The 20,763-nt window shown below is 41.2% G+C and overlaps 1 protein-coding gene across 1 annotated transcript; it reads right to left on the bottom strand.

The window, feature by feature from the left end:
• Positions 1 to 4,646: 4,646 nt before the first annotated feature.
• On the bottom strand, positions 4,647 to 14,961 carry LOC135517888 (stAR-related lipid transfer protein 7, mitochondrial-like). Its single transcript, XM_064942566.1, has 8 exons — positions 13,169 to 14,961; positions 12,830 to 12,993; positions 8,971 to 9,020; positions 8,480 to 8,590; positions 6,541 to 6,623; positions 6,293 to 6,392; positions 6,075 to 6,159; positions 4,647 to 5,441 (listed from the first exon to the last, which is right to left on the bottom strand). Exons 1-8 carry the CDS (start codon positions 13,627 to 13,629, stop codon positions 5,275 to 5,277), a joined length of 1,221 nt encoding a protein of 406 aa, XP_064798638.1. The 5' UTR covers positions 13,630 to 14,961; the 3' UTR covers positions 4,647 to 5,274.
• Positions 14,962 to 20,763: the final 5,802 nt, after the last annotated feature.

Below are 20,763 nucleotides of genomic sequence, written 5' to 3'. Positions count from 1 at the left end.
CTCCACACAACATGCTTAACTGGATGTAAAACAAATCCTACATATTTATCCATAGTTATGACAGAGCTTTGTCCAATTCGGATTCTCACCACTTTTCTCTGAGTTGGGCCCATTTCACCCCTCCTCAAGGACTTAAAGGGGTTGGATTGGTATAGCCGGAGTGTGTGTAGATGGACTTTCAGTACAATATTTCTTACACCCATCCAATGCGTTTTAATAGTTGAGGGTGAACGAGTACACACTTTAAAGAGGAGAATTAGGCTCCATTGATGTACTAGTCTAGTGTGAGGTCAAAAGTCACAACTGCACATTTTCCATTGGGTAAGATCTGAAGCCATTTTTGATTTGATGATTCGAAGGACAATTTTTACCCCTTATATTCTCACAAGTATGTTGTTTCTGTGGGTCCAAATAAATCAAACAAAAAGACTTGTGTGAATCTATGAATTTTAAATGAATTTATCAGTGTTAAATGGACAGGGATTGGACAGGACAAAAGGAGAGAGACTTATTGAATTATTGTGAATAAAGCAGTTTTGTGGTTTCCTACAAGCTGGTTGCAGCGTGGCAGATTTATGGCCACAATCAATTAGCGCAAGTGTCTCCACATTTGACTAAGGCACTTTAATCTCCACCAGGTCGTCAGACTTCACGGTATCAAAGTACTCAAGACTGTGGACATATTGGCTCTGAAAACCATACTGCTGAGACATTCATTTATCATGTCATTTGGCACAATGTTACTTATGCCAACAAGTTTTCAATCCCAGAGATAATGGGCATGTAGGCTGATTTCACACGTATACTCAGCTTTCTTTTTATCCAGTTTTGTGGTCTGAATTCACAATGGGGGGCATTTAATGCAGTCTCTGGGTGGTGTGAAAGGAATGACCTTAAGATCACAGTCGCTAATTTGAATAAACTCTCAAAAACATTGTCAGCCTCTGATTTTAATGTTCAAAGAAGTTTTATCCAAAGGTACACGTTCTTCACTTTTATGGTTCATTTGCATCATAAAATGCTTTATGATTTGTATCAACTGGGTTTGTCAACCAGATGATTCAGTCTAAGCACAAGTAAAACATCCAATGTCCTCATATATGGAAGCAATGAGGAAATGGCTTTCCCCCTCTAAAACAGAACTCACCACGTTCCCGCTCAGACAGAGAATGTTTTATTTACCCACTTATCTCCTCCATCATGCCATAAAAACCAAACCTTGCTTTCTTTGTCCAGGAAAAATGATCTTGTAGACCAAGGTGATCCGAATGCGTGTTGCAGTTTGAATACAGGCTGTGCCCTCTTTAGTAGGTCACGAATGCCATACATGATCACACTGCACATTTCCAGTGGATGTGGTTTGATATTTGTACCGTTTCACATCCTGGACCTGCTTCAGCCATCTGTTGTCTACATATAACACTGTATAGGAGTTTAGGCATTTCATAGCAGAACGTCAGAGTGGGGCGGGAGGCTAAGATTTAAATGTCCATAACGATTGTTCATTTTGGCAGAGAAGTACATTTGTGTCCTGAAAAGACTAGGGTATCGGGCTAACACCGATCTGGCCACTGGGGGTACGTGGCACCCATCTTACAAAAAGAAGGTTGAGCGGAATAAATAAAACACATCCAGGAAGGAGCAGCTTGGCATTGCAGGAGAAACAGCACGACTGACGAATGACTCCTAGGTAAAATTATTGTTATGGCGGCCCTAAAGGACAGGATATGCTGATTTTTTAAAATGTTATTTAACTAGTTAAATTTAAGAACAAATTCTTATTTACAATGACAGCCTACCCCGGCCAAACCCTAACGACGCTGCCAATTGTGCGCAGCCCCATGGGACTCCCAATCACGGCCAGTTGTGATACAGCCTGAAATCGAACCAGGTTCTGTAGTGACGCCTCTAGCACTGAGATGCAGGGCCTTAGACCGCTGCAGGTCCTTAGACCGCTGCAGGTCCTTAGACCGCTGCAGGGCCTTAGACCGCTGCAGGGCCTTAGACCGCTGCAGGGCCTTAGACCGCTGCACCACTCGTTAGCTGATGAAGACAATGGCACTGCACTAGCTAAAGCATGTGAGCTAGATAATGTTGTAAAACCTTTTAATAATACATTAGTCTTTCATTACTTGTTAACATTTAAGAAATGCATTTCAATAAACATTTAACACATTATATAGCATTTCTAAAGGCTTTTTCATCAAAGTTATTATAGTGTAGCCAAAGATTAAGGCAAAATACAATATACTTCAAATGGATTTATTGAATCTGATTTGTTGCTCCATTTCAACATGGCAACTAACTTATTTCCTGGTTTCATAGATTTTCCTGTTCTTCTCAATTTCTTTTACACAATTTCTAAGGAATCAACTTCTGGAAATCATACACAAGGTGTTCAACTACATGTTGAAAAAGAGATTTGGTTTATATAATACACCACTGTGGCCTACAGGAGGTGACATAGTTGTCTAGAAAGACAAATTGATAGCACACCAGAAAGTGTTACAATCACAAGGTGGACATTCTCAAAACATTGCATGCAGTAGTATTTCAATATAGAAACCGAAGTTTCTTATGCTCAGCATACAGTAGCTCTACAACTGACCATCTCAAAACAAAAAGCTCAATTAGAGGCCATTTCCTCTCACAACATTTCAAACAGTTATATACTGCTAACTGAACAGTTTTTTCCTCAGACAGAAAATAAGTGTGTTTATCCCAAAGGTAAGAGTGGGCAAACAATCTTCAGACTTCATGAGAGTAAGTTACTTTAAAGGGATGGTTTGGGATTTTGGAAATAAGGCCATTTATCTACTTCCCCAGAGCCAGATGGACTTGTGGATACCATTTTAATTTGGGAGCCAAGGAATTAAACAAAATTACCCTTACCATAGTTCAATAGCAACTTTTAATCAGTGGTGTAAAGTACTTAAGTAAAAATACTTTAAAGTATACTGAAGTAGTTCTTTGGGGTCTGTACTTTACTATTTATATTTTCCAACTTTTACTTCACTACATTCTTAAAAGAACATATTGTACTTTTTACCCCATATATTTTCCCTGACACCCAAAAGATCTCGTTACATTTGGAATTCTTAGCAGAACAGGACAATGGTCCAATTCAAGCACTTATCAAGAGGTCATCCTACTTCTTCTGATCTGGCGGACTCACTAAACACATGCTTATTTTGTAAACAATGTCAGTGTTGGAGTGTTCCCCTGGCTATAAATTAAAACAAGAAATGGTGTCGCCTGGTTTGCTTAATATATTGAATTTGAAATTATTAATTCTTTCACGTTTGATATTTAAGTATATTTAAGAAATTACATTTACTTTTGATACTGAAGTATATTTAAAAACCAAATACTTTTACTCAAATAGTATTTTACTGGGTGACTTTCACGAGTCATTTTCTATTAAGGTATTTTTCACTCAAGTATGACAATTTGGTAATTTATCCACCACTGTTTTTAATGCACTTTTACATTTAACTGAGTAATGGTGAACTACCAACAATCTGTTTCATGGAACTGCAGTCACACATGTACTGTAGTCACGCATGTACTGTATACTGGAACCATAAATTCATGAAACTTTTACTGAAAACCCCCCCTGTTTTAATCAATATCAGCAACACAGAAAAAAAAATATCACACAGAAACGGGTGTTAATTCAAATTGTACCAGATTGTCAGGCTGTAAATAGAAAAGTCACATGTTGTTTTAATCTATCCCACAGAGCACACATTCATGCCCCTTGGTCCACCAGAAGGAACTAGGTAATATATCAGACCGGGGAAAAAAAACATTAAATATATTAGACATATACACACACAAGGATGCAAAGGGCACATGATGTTACTAAACACGTGCCTTCCAAAGCTCATCAGTAATAGAAAAAAAGTGTTGCACTACTATTAGTAAGGCCACTTTCACTGTGAAGGTACAGTAACAGCTGAGCAAACACAAACATCTTCCTCTGTAGTGCAAACTATCAAGCAGTCTGTCTTAATAATGCCTGTTCCATTACTTTGAACCTTGTACTCAGGACAAAGTACAGTTATTCAGTCACAGTCATGGGGGCAGCAGGTAGCCTAGCAGTTAAGAGTGTAGGACCAGTAACCAAAACGTAGCTGGTTCAAATCCCAGGGCAGACTTGGTGAAAAACATCTGTCCATGTGACCTTGAGCAAGTCATTTAACCCTCATTGTTCCTGTAAGTCACTCTGGATAATGTACATATCCATTACATTGGAAAGCAGATAGTTAGGTGGCACAGGAACACATGCTTATTTTTCATAGAATTTTTGGATCAGGGCATAAAACATGGACGAGTGGAGGGGAACTGCAATGTTTGTAAAACAAAAACCAGCAAGAGCATTTGCCCCATAGAGGATTTTGCAGTTGCCATAAGACACCTTGGACAGGAAGACACTGGTAATCTTCAGAAGGCTGTTAGAGGTGACCTGGCAGTTTAAAACACAGACAAGGCGTCACAGACAAAGAAGTGAGAAACCTCAGTTCTACAGACAAAAACATCACTAATCCCATAACGTGAAACAAATACCACTATATCCCTTAAATCCACTCATCTGTGGAAGTCAATGTGCCAGGGAATTCAGCTAAAAAGCATGTTCCTTGAGATCCTGGTATCACAGCGTTTTTATTTATAGATGTTCTCCTTTCTCGGTTGTATAAACAAACTATGCATGCATGCATGTAGCTAAGCCTCCACAGCGAGCTATTTCAGTGCGGATATGACCAAATAAGGAACACACAAGGTGGCTGGAAGAAATGAGCAGACATGGTGGATGGAGTGAGAAACAATGCTTTGGCAACATCTCTATAGGGGTAATATTTTTGGTGCAGTCTCGCTAGTTGGTGTAGCAGCTAGTTAACAAAAGGAGGCATGATGGACACCTCTCCCCTCAGGATATTGGCTGTCTAGCACTATTGTTTCAAGGCAGAAAGCTCCAATGGCAATTCTCCAGGCAGAAAAAGAGAAGTCTTTCCTCCAAAGGGTTCAAAGGCTCTTGTTGGTACTGTTTAAGCTTCCCATGACAATTATGTTATCAATATGGCTGTGACCATTATAACCACTCAAATAGCAACAGTATAGCACAAGTACGGTACATCTTTAATGTATGTATATTCCAGCTTCATTTGATATCCCATCACCCCTTGTGTCCAAAAGCCTGTGTTTTGAAGGTTGTTGTATGCAAGCAGATGCAGGTTACTCTCCCCAACCCTGCAAAAAAAATAAAAAAGTCCCTTAGGCGTAGATCTGCCCAGGGTGCGTGTTGTCCCCAAGCCGGTCCTGGCTGGGCTGGTGCTTGGTGTCGTTGGACTTCACGGCGCTGGCATAATCATAGATCCCTACCTCCAGGTTCTTAGCCTTCAGGGCTGCAGTATGCAGTTTCTCCAGAAAGTCAGGCATACCTATAAGTGAGGAGGGCAAAAGCTGATGACCAGGATAACATACAATCACAGGGCAAACCACACTCATGGCAGTGGAGACTGCAGATCTCAATTACCTATTTTTTTTTTCCATTTTAAAGGGTTTGATTGAATACTCAAGGTGACTCTCCATCCAGATAAAAGTAAATCAGACCAAGAAGCAAAGCAGTGAGCTACAATACCAGCAGATCAAGTTGTGGGTCATGCTGAAGAATCAGCCAATAACTGTAGCCCAGCTACCGCAGGCTAAAAAAACGTATTTTTTAAATATTTTTTTTAAACTATACCTCTCCCATTGAGTTAGGGCAATATAATAGTTTTGCATTGTCAGTGGCTGCATTTGATGTAAAGATCACAGGGAATTGATGGTTCCTTTTGTGCCCAACTGCCCTTCAGTGAAGCACTTCTGCTGTGTCGCTTCAGAGAAATATCTGACTATGTACGGACAGTACCTACATTTACGATGAACAGATGGCTGTCCTTTTGAATAAGGAGGGCTGTTCCTGTAAATATCCCATATCTTTTGTTTGATATTCTAGCAATTACTACATCCAGTTTACACTTGGGGATAATCATTAAGCTCAGTGAAGAGAAACCAGGAGTATGAGGGCTCACCACTGGACACCATCCAGCTCACACAGTAGCGGGGAAAGGCGGTCTGAGGGTCGTCGCTGTAGGTCAGTAGGTAGTTAAAGCCATTCTGTGGGTCAGGACGACATGACAAGGTCAGATACTGTAATCTAACATGCACACAATAAGCATAGAACAAAAATCATACGTCACTATAGGGTAAGATTATCTGTTGTCTTGTCTTCAAGGGCCTCTCTATTCACCTCATCAAAGGACTTGTGAGGGCGAATGACCATCTTGGACTGGTATGAGTGGACTCTGACATAGTCCTGAGTTTCTGGGACTCCAGGATGCTGAACTGCTCTAAATGACACAAAAAAAAGTAGAGAAAGGGAGAAGAGGGAGAGTAAAAAATAATATTCCAAGCATCTGAGTGTGGGAAAAAAAGTGATACAAAATTACCTCACATTTGTATTTAAATAGAACTATTTTACATGAAGTCAACCCTCACCTGGAGATCAGGACCATCAGATTATTCTCCACATCAACATTGTAGCGACGCACATAAACATAGTCCCTCGAGTACATGGGATACTGTGGGAAGATAATCCAACAAATCAAAAATACAATATAAAATGTAGGATACAACATGTTGCCATCTGACCTACGACACAGCCCTTATTCAAGGAAACAATGCTTCTGCTTCATAAAATACAATACTGCAGCAGTTCCCAAGCTAGGACCCATGTGGGGTCGCCTGATATGTAAATACATTCGCAGGAGAATTTCCAAAATCCTGAGAAAAAAAAATGTACACCGTACCAGTCAAAAGTTGACACTACTCATTCAAATGTTTCTATTTATTTATTTATTTACAATTTTCTACATTGTAGAATAATAGTAAAGATATCATAACTATGAAATAACACATGGAATCATGTAGCAACCAAAAAAGTGTTATAAGATACATTTCGATTTGTCTATTTAAGATTCTTCAAAGTAGTCACTCTTTGCCTTGATGACAGCTTAGCACAGTCTTCGCATTCTCTCAACCAGCTTCATGAGGTAGTCACCTGGAATGCATTTCAATTAACAGGTGTGCCTTGTTAATAGTACATTTTTGGAATTTCTTTCCTTCATAATGCATTTGGGCCAAGCAGTTGTGTTGTGACAAAGTAGAGTTGGTGTACAGAAGATGGTCTAACCAAATAGGGCTAAGTCCATATTATAGCAAGCTCAAATAAGCAGAGAAATGACAGTCCATCATTACTTTAAGAAATGAAGGTCAGTCATTCCGGAAAATTTCAAGACCTTTGAAAGTTTCTTCAAGCGCAGTCGCAAAAACCATCAAGCGCTATGATGAAACTGGCTTTCATGAGGACCGCCACAGGAAAGGAAGACCCAGAATAACATCTGCTGCAGAGGATAAGTTCATTAGAGTTACCTGCACCTCAGAAATTGCAGCCCAAATAATGCTTCACAGGAGACAATGAATCAGGATTTCATGGTCAAATTGCTGCAAAGAAACCACTACTAAAGGACACCAATAATAAGAAGAGACTTGATGGGCCAAGAAACACGAACAATGGACATTAGACCAGTGGAAATCTGTCCTTTGGTCTGATGAGTCCAAATGTTAGATTTTTGGTTCAAACTGCCATGTCTTTGTGAGACGCAGAGTAGGTGAACAAATGACCTCCGCATGTGTAGTTCCCACCGTGAAGCATGGAGGTGGTGGTGTGATGGTACTTTGCTGGTGACACTGATTTTTATGCAGCGATATGCCATTCCATCTGGTTTGCGTTATAGTGTGACTAGCATTTGTTTTTCAACAGGACAATGACCCAAACCACCTCCAGGATGTGTGAGGTCTATTTGACCAAGGAGAGTGATGAGTGCTGCATCAGACGACCTGGCCTCCACAATCACCCGACCTCAACCCAATTGAGATGGTTTGGGATGAGTTGGACCGCAGAGTGAAGGAAAAGCAGCCAACAAGTGCTCAGCATATGTGGGAACTGAGCATTAATGCCATGTTCAAAACAACTGGGAACGGTCATCTAACTCAGAATTCCAAATCGCAAACTTGGGCCTCTTTGTAGAGCTCTGACCTAAAGATCACTGACGTCATGATTTGACCTCGTATTTTTCAAAGCTCCCAGTTGTCTTGAAAGCACCATAAAACTCCTGATAGCCTACCCTTCACCAGCTCATATCTGTGTGAAACTGGATTCAGTGCTCTCTTTTGCATTAAACTGTCTGCTTGCAAGTATCTGTAATAATCAAATTAGAGCATCATGAGCAAGGCAAGAACATGAAGCACTCACAACAGTAAACAAATGTTACTTTGTAACATCAGAGAGAAACCACTGAGGTTTATCATAAGTGCATGACTGATGATAAGCACGAGTTCTGCATTTCTAGTGTGTGAGTTTGCAGGGGAAACTTACAGGGAAACGCGTGGCCCAGTGCACAACCTCTGAGCCTGTATTGACGTCCCAGTCCACCACCTCCAGCTTGAGAACCAGAGCATCCCACGTCTTCCTGTACTCCATGTCCAACTGGGGCAAAGGGCAGAGCATGAGACAAGAGAGGAGCAGAGGCGTAATATAGCATGCACATACAACACCTAGAGCTACATACTTGAACACAAACCTTACACTTCACCAAGCGGAGTTGGGTAAATAGACAACAACAAGAGCTAAATATGGACATAGACACTCAAACGCAAGAGGAGCGTATGAACATACAGGGAATCTGGTGCTGAATCTACACACAAGTCACTTGTACAGGTGACACCACCCATTTTTCTACAGAATACATTTCTCTACTGGTTCATTAAAAGCACAAAGTTTCCTCTTTCACACAAATGTTTTTTTTTTGTTGCATTAAATGAATTTAGCAATTTAGACAGTTAGCATAAAGGAAACTAGCTTAGTACCTGGACATTGAAGAACTGTCGGGGGGTGACGTCGTTATAAGTACCCCAAACTGAAAAGATGAGGGAAAGGGGTCTTAATGATGACACCAGGGATTTCCGACAAAAGAGAAATCTGTTCTTTCATACAATCGATTGGTCGAAATTTTAAAATGTGTATTTTTCCATATATAGGACACATCCTACGTGTTTTAATCAAGTCAACTACACTGCAGTCGGAAAGTATTAAGACCACTTGACTTTTTCCACATTTTGTTACTTTACAGGCTTATTCTAAAATTGATTAAAGTTGTTTTTTCCACCCTCATCAATCTACATCAATACCCAATAATGACAAAGCAAAAACAGGCTTTGAAATTTTTGCAAATGTAGAAAAAAAATTACAAAATATCATATTTACAGAAGTATTCAGACCCTTTACTCAGTACTTTGTTGAAGCACCTTGGCAGCAACTACAGCCTTGAGTCATCTTGGGTATGACGCTACAAGCTTGGCACTACTGTATTTGAAGAGTGTGTCCCATTCATCTCTGCAGATCCTCTAAAGCTCTGTCATGTTGGATGGGGAGTGTCACTGCACATCTATTTATAGGTCTCTCGATCAGGTTCAAGTCTGGGCTCTGGCTGGGCCACTCAAGGACACTCAGTGACTTGTCCCAAAGCCACTCCTGCATCGTTTTGGTGTGTGCTTAGGGTCGTTGTCCTGCTGGAATGTGAACCTTTGCCCCCTTTGTAGGTTTCATCAAGGATCTCTCTGTACTTTGCTCCGTTCATCTTTGTCTTGATCCTGACTAGTCTCCCAGTCCCTGCTGATGAAAAACATCTCCACAGCATGATGCTGCCACCACCATGCTTCACTGTAGGGATGGTGCCAGGTTTCCTCCAGACGTGATGCTTGGCATTCAGGCCAAAGAGTTGAATCTTGGTTTCATCAGACCAGAGAATCTTGTTTCTCATGGTCTGAAAGTCCTTAGGTGCCTTTTGGCAAACTCCAAGCGGCTGTCATGTGCCATTTACTGAGGAGTGGATTCCGTCTGGCCACTCTACCATAAAGGCCTGATTGGTGGAGTGCTGCAGAGATGTGAAAATCTTCCTGAAGGACAACCATCTCCACAGAGGAACTCTGAAGCTCTGTCAGAGTGACAATCAGGTTCTTAGTCACCTCTCTGACAAAGGCCCTTCTCCTCCAATTGCTCAGTTTGGCCGGGCGGCCAGCTCTGGGAAGAGTCTTGGTGGTTACAAACTTCTTCCATTTTAGAAAGATGGCGGCCACTGTTCTTGGGGACCTTCAATGCTGCAGAAATGTTTTGGTACCCTTCCCCAGATCTGTGCCTCGACACAATCCTATCTTGAACCTCTATGAACAATTCCTTTGACTTCATCGCTTGTTTTTTTTCTCTGGCACGCACTGTCAACTGTAGGACCTTATATAAACAGGTGTTTGTCTTTCCAAATCATGTCCAATCAATTGAGTTATTTTACTTAAATCCCTCATTTGTTTAGTTAAAACATTCCCTATTCCCAACCCTTGCTCTCTTTCCATGACACATATATGCATTGCATGCACGAGACCAATAGGGCCTGCATATCATAATCACATCAATGAATTGGTTATAGCAAACTCTGAACACTAGGTTAAAGAAGACTGGAGGTATTGCTCGCCTGAGGTAGAATACCTCATGATAAGCTGTAGACCACACTATCTATATTATTCGTAGCCGTCTATTCACCACCACAACCCGATGCTGGCACTAAGACCGCACTCAACGAGCTGTGTTATTAAACAAGAAAATGCTCATCCAGAAGCGGCACTATGAGTGGTTGGGAACTTTCTGACCATAATTCTATCCTCCTGATTCCGGCTAACAAGTAAAAACTAAAGCAGGACGTACCAGTGACTTGCTCAATACGGAAGTGGTCAGATGACGCAGATGCTACAGGACTGTTTTGCTAGCACAGCCTGGAATATGTTCCGGGATTCATCCAATGGCATTGAGGAATTTCACCACCTCAGTCACCAACTTCATCAATAAGAGCATCGACGATGACGTCCCCACAGTGACCGTATGTACAGTTCCCAACCAGAAGCCATGGATTACAGGCAACATCCTCAACGAGGTATAGGCTAAAGCTGAAGCTTTCAAGGAGCAGGAAACTAATCCTGAAGCTTATAAGAAATCCCGCCATACCCTCTTACGAACCATCAAATAGGCAAAGTGTCAATACAGGATAAGATTGAATCCTACTACACCGGCTCTGTAGCTCGTCGGATGTGGCAGGGGTTGAAAACTATTATGGACTAAAAAGGGAATCCCAGCCACGAGCTGTTCAGCGATACGAGCCTACCAAATGAGCTAAATGCCTTTTATGCTCGCTTCGAGATAAGGAACACTGATGCATGCATGAGAGCACCAGCTGTTCATGACAACTGTGTGATCACGCTCTCCGTAGCTGATGTGAGCAAGACCTTTAAACAGGTCAACATTCACAAAGCCGCTGGGACAGACAGATTACCAGGACATGCGTAGACCAACTGGCAAGTGTCTGACATTTTCAACCTCTCTATGACCAAATTTGTAATATGTACATAAACAGACCACCATAGTTCCTGTGACCAAGAAAGCGAAGGTAACCTGCTTTAATGATTACCCCCCATAGCACTCAAGTCAGTAGCTATGAAGTGCTTTGAAAGGCTGGTCATGGCTCACAACACCATCATGCCAGAAACCCTAGACCCACTCCAATTCGCATACTGCCCTAACAAGATCCACAGCTGACACCATCTCAATCGCACTCCACACTGCCCTTTCTCACCTGGACAAAAGGAACACCTATGTGAGAATGCTATTCATTGACTACAGCTCAGCGTTCAACACCATAGCGCCAATAAATATCATTGCTAGACTAAGGACCCTGGAACTAAACACCTCGCTCTACAACTGGATCCTGGACTTCCTGACGGGCCACCCGCAACTATAAATAATAACAGAGGCTGGTCTAACGGAAAAAAAGTGTAAAGCTTCATTACAGCATAGCAAAGATTAAAAACTGATGAATTTGTGAAGTTGTTTGTCCAACATGTGGTTGTGAGGCTTGCTGCTCACGGAATTAGTAGGCTACGCATTCCAGAGTTATTATTATTATTGATTTATTTACAATTTTCTACATTGTGGAATAATAGTGAAGACATCAAAACAATGAAATAACACATGGAGTCATGTAGTAACCAAAACAAGTTAAAATAAATATTTCAAAAAATATTTTATTTTCTTCAAAGTAGCCACCCTTTGCATTCTCTCAACCAGCTTAATGAGGTAGTCACATTGAATGCATTTCAATTAACAGGTGCACCTTGTTAAAATACATTTGTGGAATTTCTTCCCTTCTTAATGCGTTTGAGTCAATCAGTTGTGTTGTGGCAAGGTAGGGGTGGTTTACAGAAGACAGCCAGCCCTATTTGGTAAAAGACAAAGTCCATATTATGGCAAGAATAGCTCAAATAAGCATCTGGGCGCATTGACCATTTTTGTTTTTTGGTCAACAATGATATTTGTTTTGTTGCCCTAGTGCCATCCCCACAGCCTCAACAGTTCACTCAGACAGGTGTCTTGTACACCATTCTTTTTTGCTACTGCTCGACTATAGAAATCTTGGACAACCAACAGCCTATCGACCAGTCAACTAAATGGGGTCAGCCCTTGATTAAACTCAGACATGTAGATGATAATCAAAGCAAAAAGAGAAAATGGAAAAGTGCAAATCTACATCAAAGGGTTGATGAAATGATGACACACCATATAGTCACAAAGGAAAGTTTTACTGCATATTCTGGGTGTCAAAGATGTGTGACAATGCAGGCTTACCTCTGTATTCACATAAGTGGCTTCCCTCAATTGGCCGCCTCCACACTTTGAAATTATTCTTCTCCATGACAAGTTCCCAGCCTGTCTCCACCTGCCCTTCAGCCTTCTCTGAGGATGCACTCAGATTCTTCACTGACTCCAAAGCTTGGAGCTCTAGTCCACACCTTTGGAAGTGAGCAGAGTTAAGAGTTCACATTACAGGACAAGGTTGAAGTAAAGGTAGTCCTAACATTCCACACCTGCATTATGTAAACAATTGGGCAAATAACAGTGTACAATTATATGCACAACAATATGTTTCTCATTTAGAGTTGGAAGTAACAGCATGTCTCTCTCTACCTGTGTAGTTCTTCATCTCGGACCTTCTCGTCCTCCCACAGGAAGACACCCGCCAGTGCAGCCACAAGCTTCCCCGTGGAAGCGTGCTTGCTCTGGAGTCGACGCCATATGCTTCCTACCAGAGTCCACCTAGTTCGCTCTGAGTACAGGTTTGCGTAAAGTTCTCCAATTTGATAGGCGCGTCGAAGCCTCTGGCCTGTCACAAAGCTACAATGGTTGGCAAAAATTGATAGCAAGTCTTGCTTCTTATTGTCAGACGCCACTTTTTTACTGGTGCCCACCCCCGATCTCTGGAGCCATGATAACAACAGGCCCATGCGTCTTCTAATCCATGTCGTGGTTTCAGATTTGCCATTGCTCTTGCCAATCCCCTGTCTCACTGTATTACTGCTTTGAACCCTAACAGCACATACACCGATTTCACATAAATGTATAAGCTGCCGTGGTGTAGACTGAAACATTCTGCTGATTGTGCAAGAGTAAGTTCGACCACTAGAAGTGACAGCTAATTAAAGCAAGTGCACGCTTATTAGTTAACTTTCCTATCTGTGGAGTATTTGTTACCAACAATGTCAATTGTAACGCTGTCAGTATTGATGGGAAATTAACTAGGAATCATTTATAACATAGGAAGCAAACACTGCCAAAGATGCAGATTACTCTAACGTTAGGTGGTTATATTGTTAGCTTAAAGGCCTAAGAGATGACAAAGTATCAAACCAGGTCTCAAACTGTATTTGACATTAGCTTGTTAGCTAAGCTACGGAATTCAAGAGCACGAGACAAGCACCAACTAACGTACCACCATTGAACCGATGGTACTTGAGTGACAGCAGGCACTTGTACAGTTTATGAATAGTCGTATAAACCACTATTGTTTTTAATAGTCATCCATTCGGTTCAATTATTAGCTAGCTCACCAATTTTATCGTACTTTCAACTCCGTGCAATAACCAGCATCACGTTTTTCTTACACATGGAAGTCAGTCGACATGATATTTGTCCCTAGTTACCACAGCCACAAAGTCATAATCATGGCTAAAACCCGCCTATTACTACAATTTATCTTCTTAAAATCAGATTTAAAACCTAACCTTAACCACCGCTAACCTTATGTTTCATTCTGAAATTAAGACCAAAAAGCTCAATTTTGTTTCATACATTTTTGACTTTGTGGATGTGGTAACTAGTGACAAGGGATCAAGAGCTTGTTCACGCCAATGGGGTTCAATCCCGGATAGCACTAACCAATAGAGTTCACACCCCCCTCGAGAGTACCCGCCTTATCTGGACAACACAAATTTGATTGGTTACTTATCATTGGGGTTCTATTTCATTTGTAGTAGTTGCTGTCAATCTTTTGATTAGCCACTAGCAGTTAAGTTGGGATCCTGATTTAATTATGCGGTGAAGGTCCACGATAAAGGTGAAATACAAAAAAATATGAAAAGGAGTCTGCTATCTGTTATCATTGGGACTTCCCAACCCTTAAACTACACAAAACAATGGCTGTGTTCGAATACCCATCCTAACATACTACATACTATTAGTTCATTTTAGTATACTGTAAACGAACGGTATCATTTCAGTTGAGCGTACTAGAGCTTCGCCTGTCTAACAGAAGTTGATGCTTTTGCTAGCTTGTTAGCATAACAAATGACTGGCTAAACATTTTAAGATTCCGGGTGTGCTCTGAGTGTAGTATGATGTCCTTTGGGGTATCTGTACCTATGTATGACATGCGAGGGTTAGGTTAGTAAACATGCTGGCGCTAAAACCTTGTTGTCGTGCATCCTTATTTTAGATAATACTACATGGTGTCAGAAGTGGTTTTAGTAATTACATAAACTTGAAGGACGTACCAAGTAAATCATACATTCAGGCTGTTTCGAAGCAGGGACGAGATAAAATAGCGCATATCATTATTTTGCTAGCTAACGAGCAAGGACTAAGTTACTGCTAAGCAACATTTTGCAAGAGGAAGAAACTGTTGGGATTTCAGGGTTTGCGACTCCAAGTTCAACGGGCTCTGGTCCCCCTGAGAATTTTGATTGCATGGACATTCAAAACTGACCGAAATGGATCAGGCGCTTTGAAAGGTACAGGGTAGCATCAGGCTTAAACGTGAAAGATTTGGCATTTCAAGTTAATACACTGATCTACTCTATGGTTGATGAAGCAGAGGTTTTATTAAATGCTTTAATGTTGACTGAGGAAGAGAAACTTAAATACAGTGCCGTTAAAGACCGTTTTGAAACGCATTTTTAGGGAGACACAACATTATATTTGAGAGAGCTAGGTTCAATATGCGCAAACAGGAGCACAGTGAAACCACCGACAGTTTTATCACAGCTTATCACAAACTAGCAGAACATTGTCAGTCTGATCCGAGATCAGATTGTAGTGGGAATAAGAAATATATATAACTTTCTGAAAAGTTACAATTGGATTCCCAGCTTACCTTGTCTAAAGCTGTAAACCAGGTTAGGCAGAGTGAGACAGTAAAAAGACAGCAGACGATGCTGCGCGACAGCAGCTCTTTGCAGAGCGAAGAGAGTGAGGAAGGGCAACACAGAACAGAGACAGACATGGAGAAAACAATCACAGACAGCACCAGTAGCTAGTTCAAGTGTTTGTCGCAAATGTGGGAAATCCCCTTTCCACAGATGGAAAGATTGCCCAGCAAAGGATGCGGAATGCAGGAAATGTCACAGGAGAGGACACTTTTCAGCTGTCTGTTGATTAAAGCAAATGCATGAGGTACAGCAGGACAGCAGCATTCTGGGAGAAGTAAGGGAAAACAATGCTGGCTTGTATTCAGACATTACACTCAATGGGGAGGTTGTGTCATTTAAACTAGACACTGGGGCAGCAGTGACAGCTATCCCAACTAGGCTGTATAGATATAGTAGAGATGGCCCTTTGCTCTCTGCAAACAAAAAAACTGTACGGGCCCAATAATAAGATATTACCAGTGGCAGGGCAGTTGGTGATTAAACTGGAGAGTAAAGACAAAAGTGCCATCCAGCCTGTCTTCGTCATTAACCCCCTGCCAGACCGTTGCTGGGGCTGCCAACAATTGAAGCATTGCAACTCATTGAGAGAGTGAGCGAACTGGAGGACCCAGGTGAGGTTTTCAAAAATAAATTCCCCAAAGTGTTTTCTGGTCTAGGAAGGATAGAAGGTGACTACAAAATCCGCCTGAAAGAGGATGCTGTTCCCTATGCCCTTACTACCCCCTCCCTTTATTGGCCAGAGTAAAGGAAGAGTTGGGGAGGATGGAAGAAATTGGGGCGGTGTCTAAAATAGAGAGTCCCACTGACTGGTGTGCAGGGATGGTAGTGGTTCCAAAAGCCACTGGGGACATAAGGATCAGAGAGTGCTGGCCCAGTATCGTCCCCAGGCTAAGACAAAGGTATCAGCAGATGCATCATCCTTTGGGCTAGGGGCGGTCCTCATACAGATGCAGGACAACATGGAGTGGCGTCCAATAGCATACATCTCCCAGAGCTTATTCGACACAGAGCAAAGCTATGCACAAGTGGAGAAAGAGGCGTTGGCTATCACATGGCCATGTGAAAGGTTCAGCCAATACCTTATTGGCCTGCAGTTTACAGCAGAGACTGACCACAAACCACTGTTGGCTCTGTTAGGGACAAAAGCACTGTACGACTTGCCTCCCAGAGTTCTGCGCTTCCACCTCAGATTACTGAGGTTCACCTACAAGATGGTGTATATGCCAGGGAAGGCACTGATCACAGCAGATGCACTCTCCAGTGCCCCAATTAAATGTCCATTATCAGAGGAGGAGCAATGTCTAGAGGGTGAGGTACAGGTGTCCATTAATGCAGTAAGGGACAGCTTACCTGCATCTCAGACCAAACTGCAGCAGATTGCAGAAGAGCAACAACGAGACCCCATCTGCCGACAGATAGTGCAGCAGTGCAAAAAGGGATGGCCCAGGCAGGAGGAACTGCCTCCGCTGCTGAAGCCCTATTGGGTGCACCAAAGTGACTTCCACTGTAATGGAGACCTTCTCATGAAAGGACAACGGAGAGTTATCCCAGAGACTCTACAACCAGAAATGCTAGACAGAGTGCATGAGGGACACATGGGCATAACCAAATGCAGACTGAGGGCTCAACAGTTATATTTTGGTTATTTTGGTTAATTCGATCTCCATTCGCCTTTTGTTTACTGCGTTTGTTTGCTGTTAATGTAACTACCCTAAATATAGATTGTGTCATGAATTTACCTATCAGATATTTTGTTTACTTGGCCTACTTGGTTCCACTATTTTTTTCTGTTTGCGTTCATTTGTTTGCATTCGATGTTGTCAAAATTCTCAGCCAATCTGCATTTTATTATTTTTGTTTGCATCAATGAATAACTAGGCTACTACTTTCAGCATTTAGTTTGCATTATTTTAGTAAGACAGCTGTGTGTACGGTTGCATTTACATAGGGTAATTCACCTATTACAAACAGCCTATCTATCTTGTAGCCTATATTCATAACCAAAATGGCCTAGCTTTAGTGTGTAGGGCGCTGTCCATTCGTCTGATACAGTGCAGTGGAGATAGGCTACAGATTTAAGTCATTAAGTCATCTTTGATCCACCTCTACGCAGACAATACCATTCTGTAAACCTCTGGCCCTTTGTTGGACACTGTGTTAACTAACCTCCAGATGAGCTTCAATACCATACAACTCTCCTTCCGTGGCCTCCAACTGCTCTTAAATGCAAGTAAAACTAAATGCATTCTCTTCAACCGATCGCTGCCCGCACCTGCCCGCCTGTCCAGCATTACTACTCTGGACGGTTCTGACTTTGAATATGTGTACAACTACAAATACCGAGGTGTCTGGTTAGACTGGAAACTCTCCTTCCAGACTCATATTAAGCATCTCCAATCCAAAATTAAATCTAGAATCGGCTTCCTATTTCGCAACAAAGCATCCTTCACTCATGCTGCCAAACATACCCTCATAAAACTGACCATCCTAAATAGCCTCCAACACTCTACTCAACAAATTGGATGCAGTCTATCACAGTGCCATCCGTTTTGTCACCACAGCCCCATATACTACCCACCACTGGGACCAGTATGATCTCGTTGGCTGGCCCTCGCTTTATACTCGTCGCTAAACCCACTGGCTCCAGGTCATCTACAAGTCTCTGCTAGGTAAAGCCCCGCTTTATCTCAGCTCACTGGTCACCATAGCAGCACCCACAAGTAGAAATGGCTCCAGCAGGTATATCTCACTGGTCACCCCCAAAGCCAATTCTTCCTTTGGATGCCTCTCCTTCTGTCCTCTGCTGCCAATGACTGGAACAAACTGCAACAATCTCTGAAGCTGGAGACTCTTACCTCCCTCACTGGCTTTAAGCACCAGCTGTCAGAGCAGCTCACAGATACTGCACCTCTACATAGCTCATCTGTAAATAGCCCATCCAATCTACCTCATCCCCATACTGTATTTATTGATTTTTTTATCTTTCTCCTTTGCACCCCAGTATCTGAACTTGCACATTAATCTTCTGCACATCCTACCATTCCAGTGTTTAATTGCTATATTGTAATTACTTTGCCACCATGGCCAATGTATTTCCTTACCTCTCTTATCCTACCTCATTTGCACATGCTGTATATAGATTTTTCTACTGTATTATTGATTGTATGTTTGTTCATTCCATTTTTAACTCTGTGTTGTTGTATGTGTCGAACTGCTTTGCTTTATCTTGGCCAGGTCTCAGTTGCAAATGAGAACTTGTTCTCAACTAGCCTACCTGATTCAATAAAGGTGAAATAAAATAAAAAATAATAATTTTAATATGAGAAACATACAACATTATTCATTGAAGGGTGGCAATGTTAGATAACTAATGTTTAACTTTTTGTGTAATAATTTTCGCTATTGAAACATACATGCAACTATAATTTTCTTCTTATCAACTATAATTGCAGCATTATTTATATAACTCAGGTTGCTTACCTCGAGTTGCATTCCAAATTTACCAGTCAGAAACAAAGTTTGTTGCATGGAGTGCATGATGGCACAGGCACCAGAGAAAGTAATATTAGTGAGCACACAGTGGGAGAATCACACGGATTACCTATTTTGAAATTCAAATCTTGAATATTGCCAAAAAGGGGCAAGTTTGTACCCCTGCAGGTAATGCTCCCTATATTTTTTATGCATTTTTCCACTATAGGTGGGTAAATGCTTGCAAAAAAATAAAATAAAAAGGTATATAAACAGGATTTACGTGCGTTTCCCCTCTACTACACCACTAATCAGAACATTCCCTCTCTTGTTTTGGGCCACATGCTAAAGGCTGGATAAAATAAATAAATAAACATATCCTGGAAGGAGTAGCTTGCCATATTAACTTTGATGCAGGAGTAAACATCACATGGCTGATAGGAATGACTCCTGGGTCCCCAGGGGGAAAATCTGTAATGGCCCAAAATCTGAATCTTGTACATCTACCTCTCTGTCAAATTTGGTGCTTTTATCATCAAATGAACGATCAGTGTGGAAATTTGAGTTTAGCCTCCCCACTACACTTCACAACAAATACTGTAAGATTTGAATAAATATTAGTCTGAGCTGAAATGTAAGCTGACAAAGAAGGGATGTGACTCCAATGCAGATCAACCAGAAGGAGAATTGTCTATTTTCATAAAATGCATATCACAATTGCTTGAGAAACCATAATCTCTGCCTATCAAGTTGCAGTAATAAATTGTGATAAATAAAATTGTGATAAATAAAAAAGTATACCAGTCATTTAAGGACCCCAAAAATGACAGCTATGCCATATAGATTGCAAAAAAGTTGGGAAGAGATTTTCAATGTACCAATTCCGAGGCACATGGTTATAAACTGACACGCAAAAAAACTTTTAAAAACTTTAAATTGTTCAATTATAATTATTATACACAATTCTTGCAACCAATAGAACTTTTTATATATATGTATCCCCATATATGGGGATACAACCGTCCCAGCTATGCAGATTTTGCTGCGAAGAGACAGAATCATTAGACCATTTGTTTTGGTACTGCCCATATGTAGCTTGTTTTTGGTTGCAGATCCAGGAATGGATGAAGAATTGCAACATTTACCTGGAGCTAACTCTGCAAAAAGCACTGCTGGGTGATTTGAGAAGTCACATTCAATCGATCAATAATTTAATAATACTTTTAGCAAAAAAATGTATCTTCAATTTACAATCTGTAGAAACAATGAGAATAGAAAGGTTCAGAACTTTTGTGAAACAGCACAGCACAGTTGAAAAATATATGGCAAATATAAATAAAAAATGGATGGTGTTTCAGAGATAGATGGGAGGGGTTGAGTGGAGCTGAAGGGTGGGACTAAAAACAAGATAACCTATGTAAAATATACTGTGTCCGTAAAATGTGTATAGGTTCAGAACTTTAGTGAAAAAGCATAGTTAAACTTATATGGCAAATAGAAATCAAACTGGATGGTCTTCAGAGATAGATGAGAGGGGTTGAGGGTATCTAAAGGATGGGATTAAAAACAAACAGGGGTGATAGGGTTAGGGAAAATAAGAAAGGAAAA

This window comes from Oncorhynchus masou, chromosome 28 (assembly GCF_036934945.1).
Source record: "Oncorhynchus masou masou isolate Uvic2021 chromosome 28, UVic_Omas_1.1, whole genome shotgun sequence".
Classification (NCBI taxonomy): domain Eukaryota; kingdom Metazoa; phylum Chordata; class Actinopteri; order Salmoniformes; family Salmonidae; genus Oncorhynchus; species Oncorhynchus masou.
Note: the sequence above shows the minus strand (reverse complement) of the source record. Positions and strands in the feature narration are given on the sequence as shown.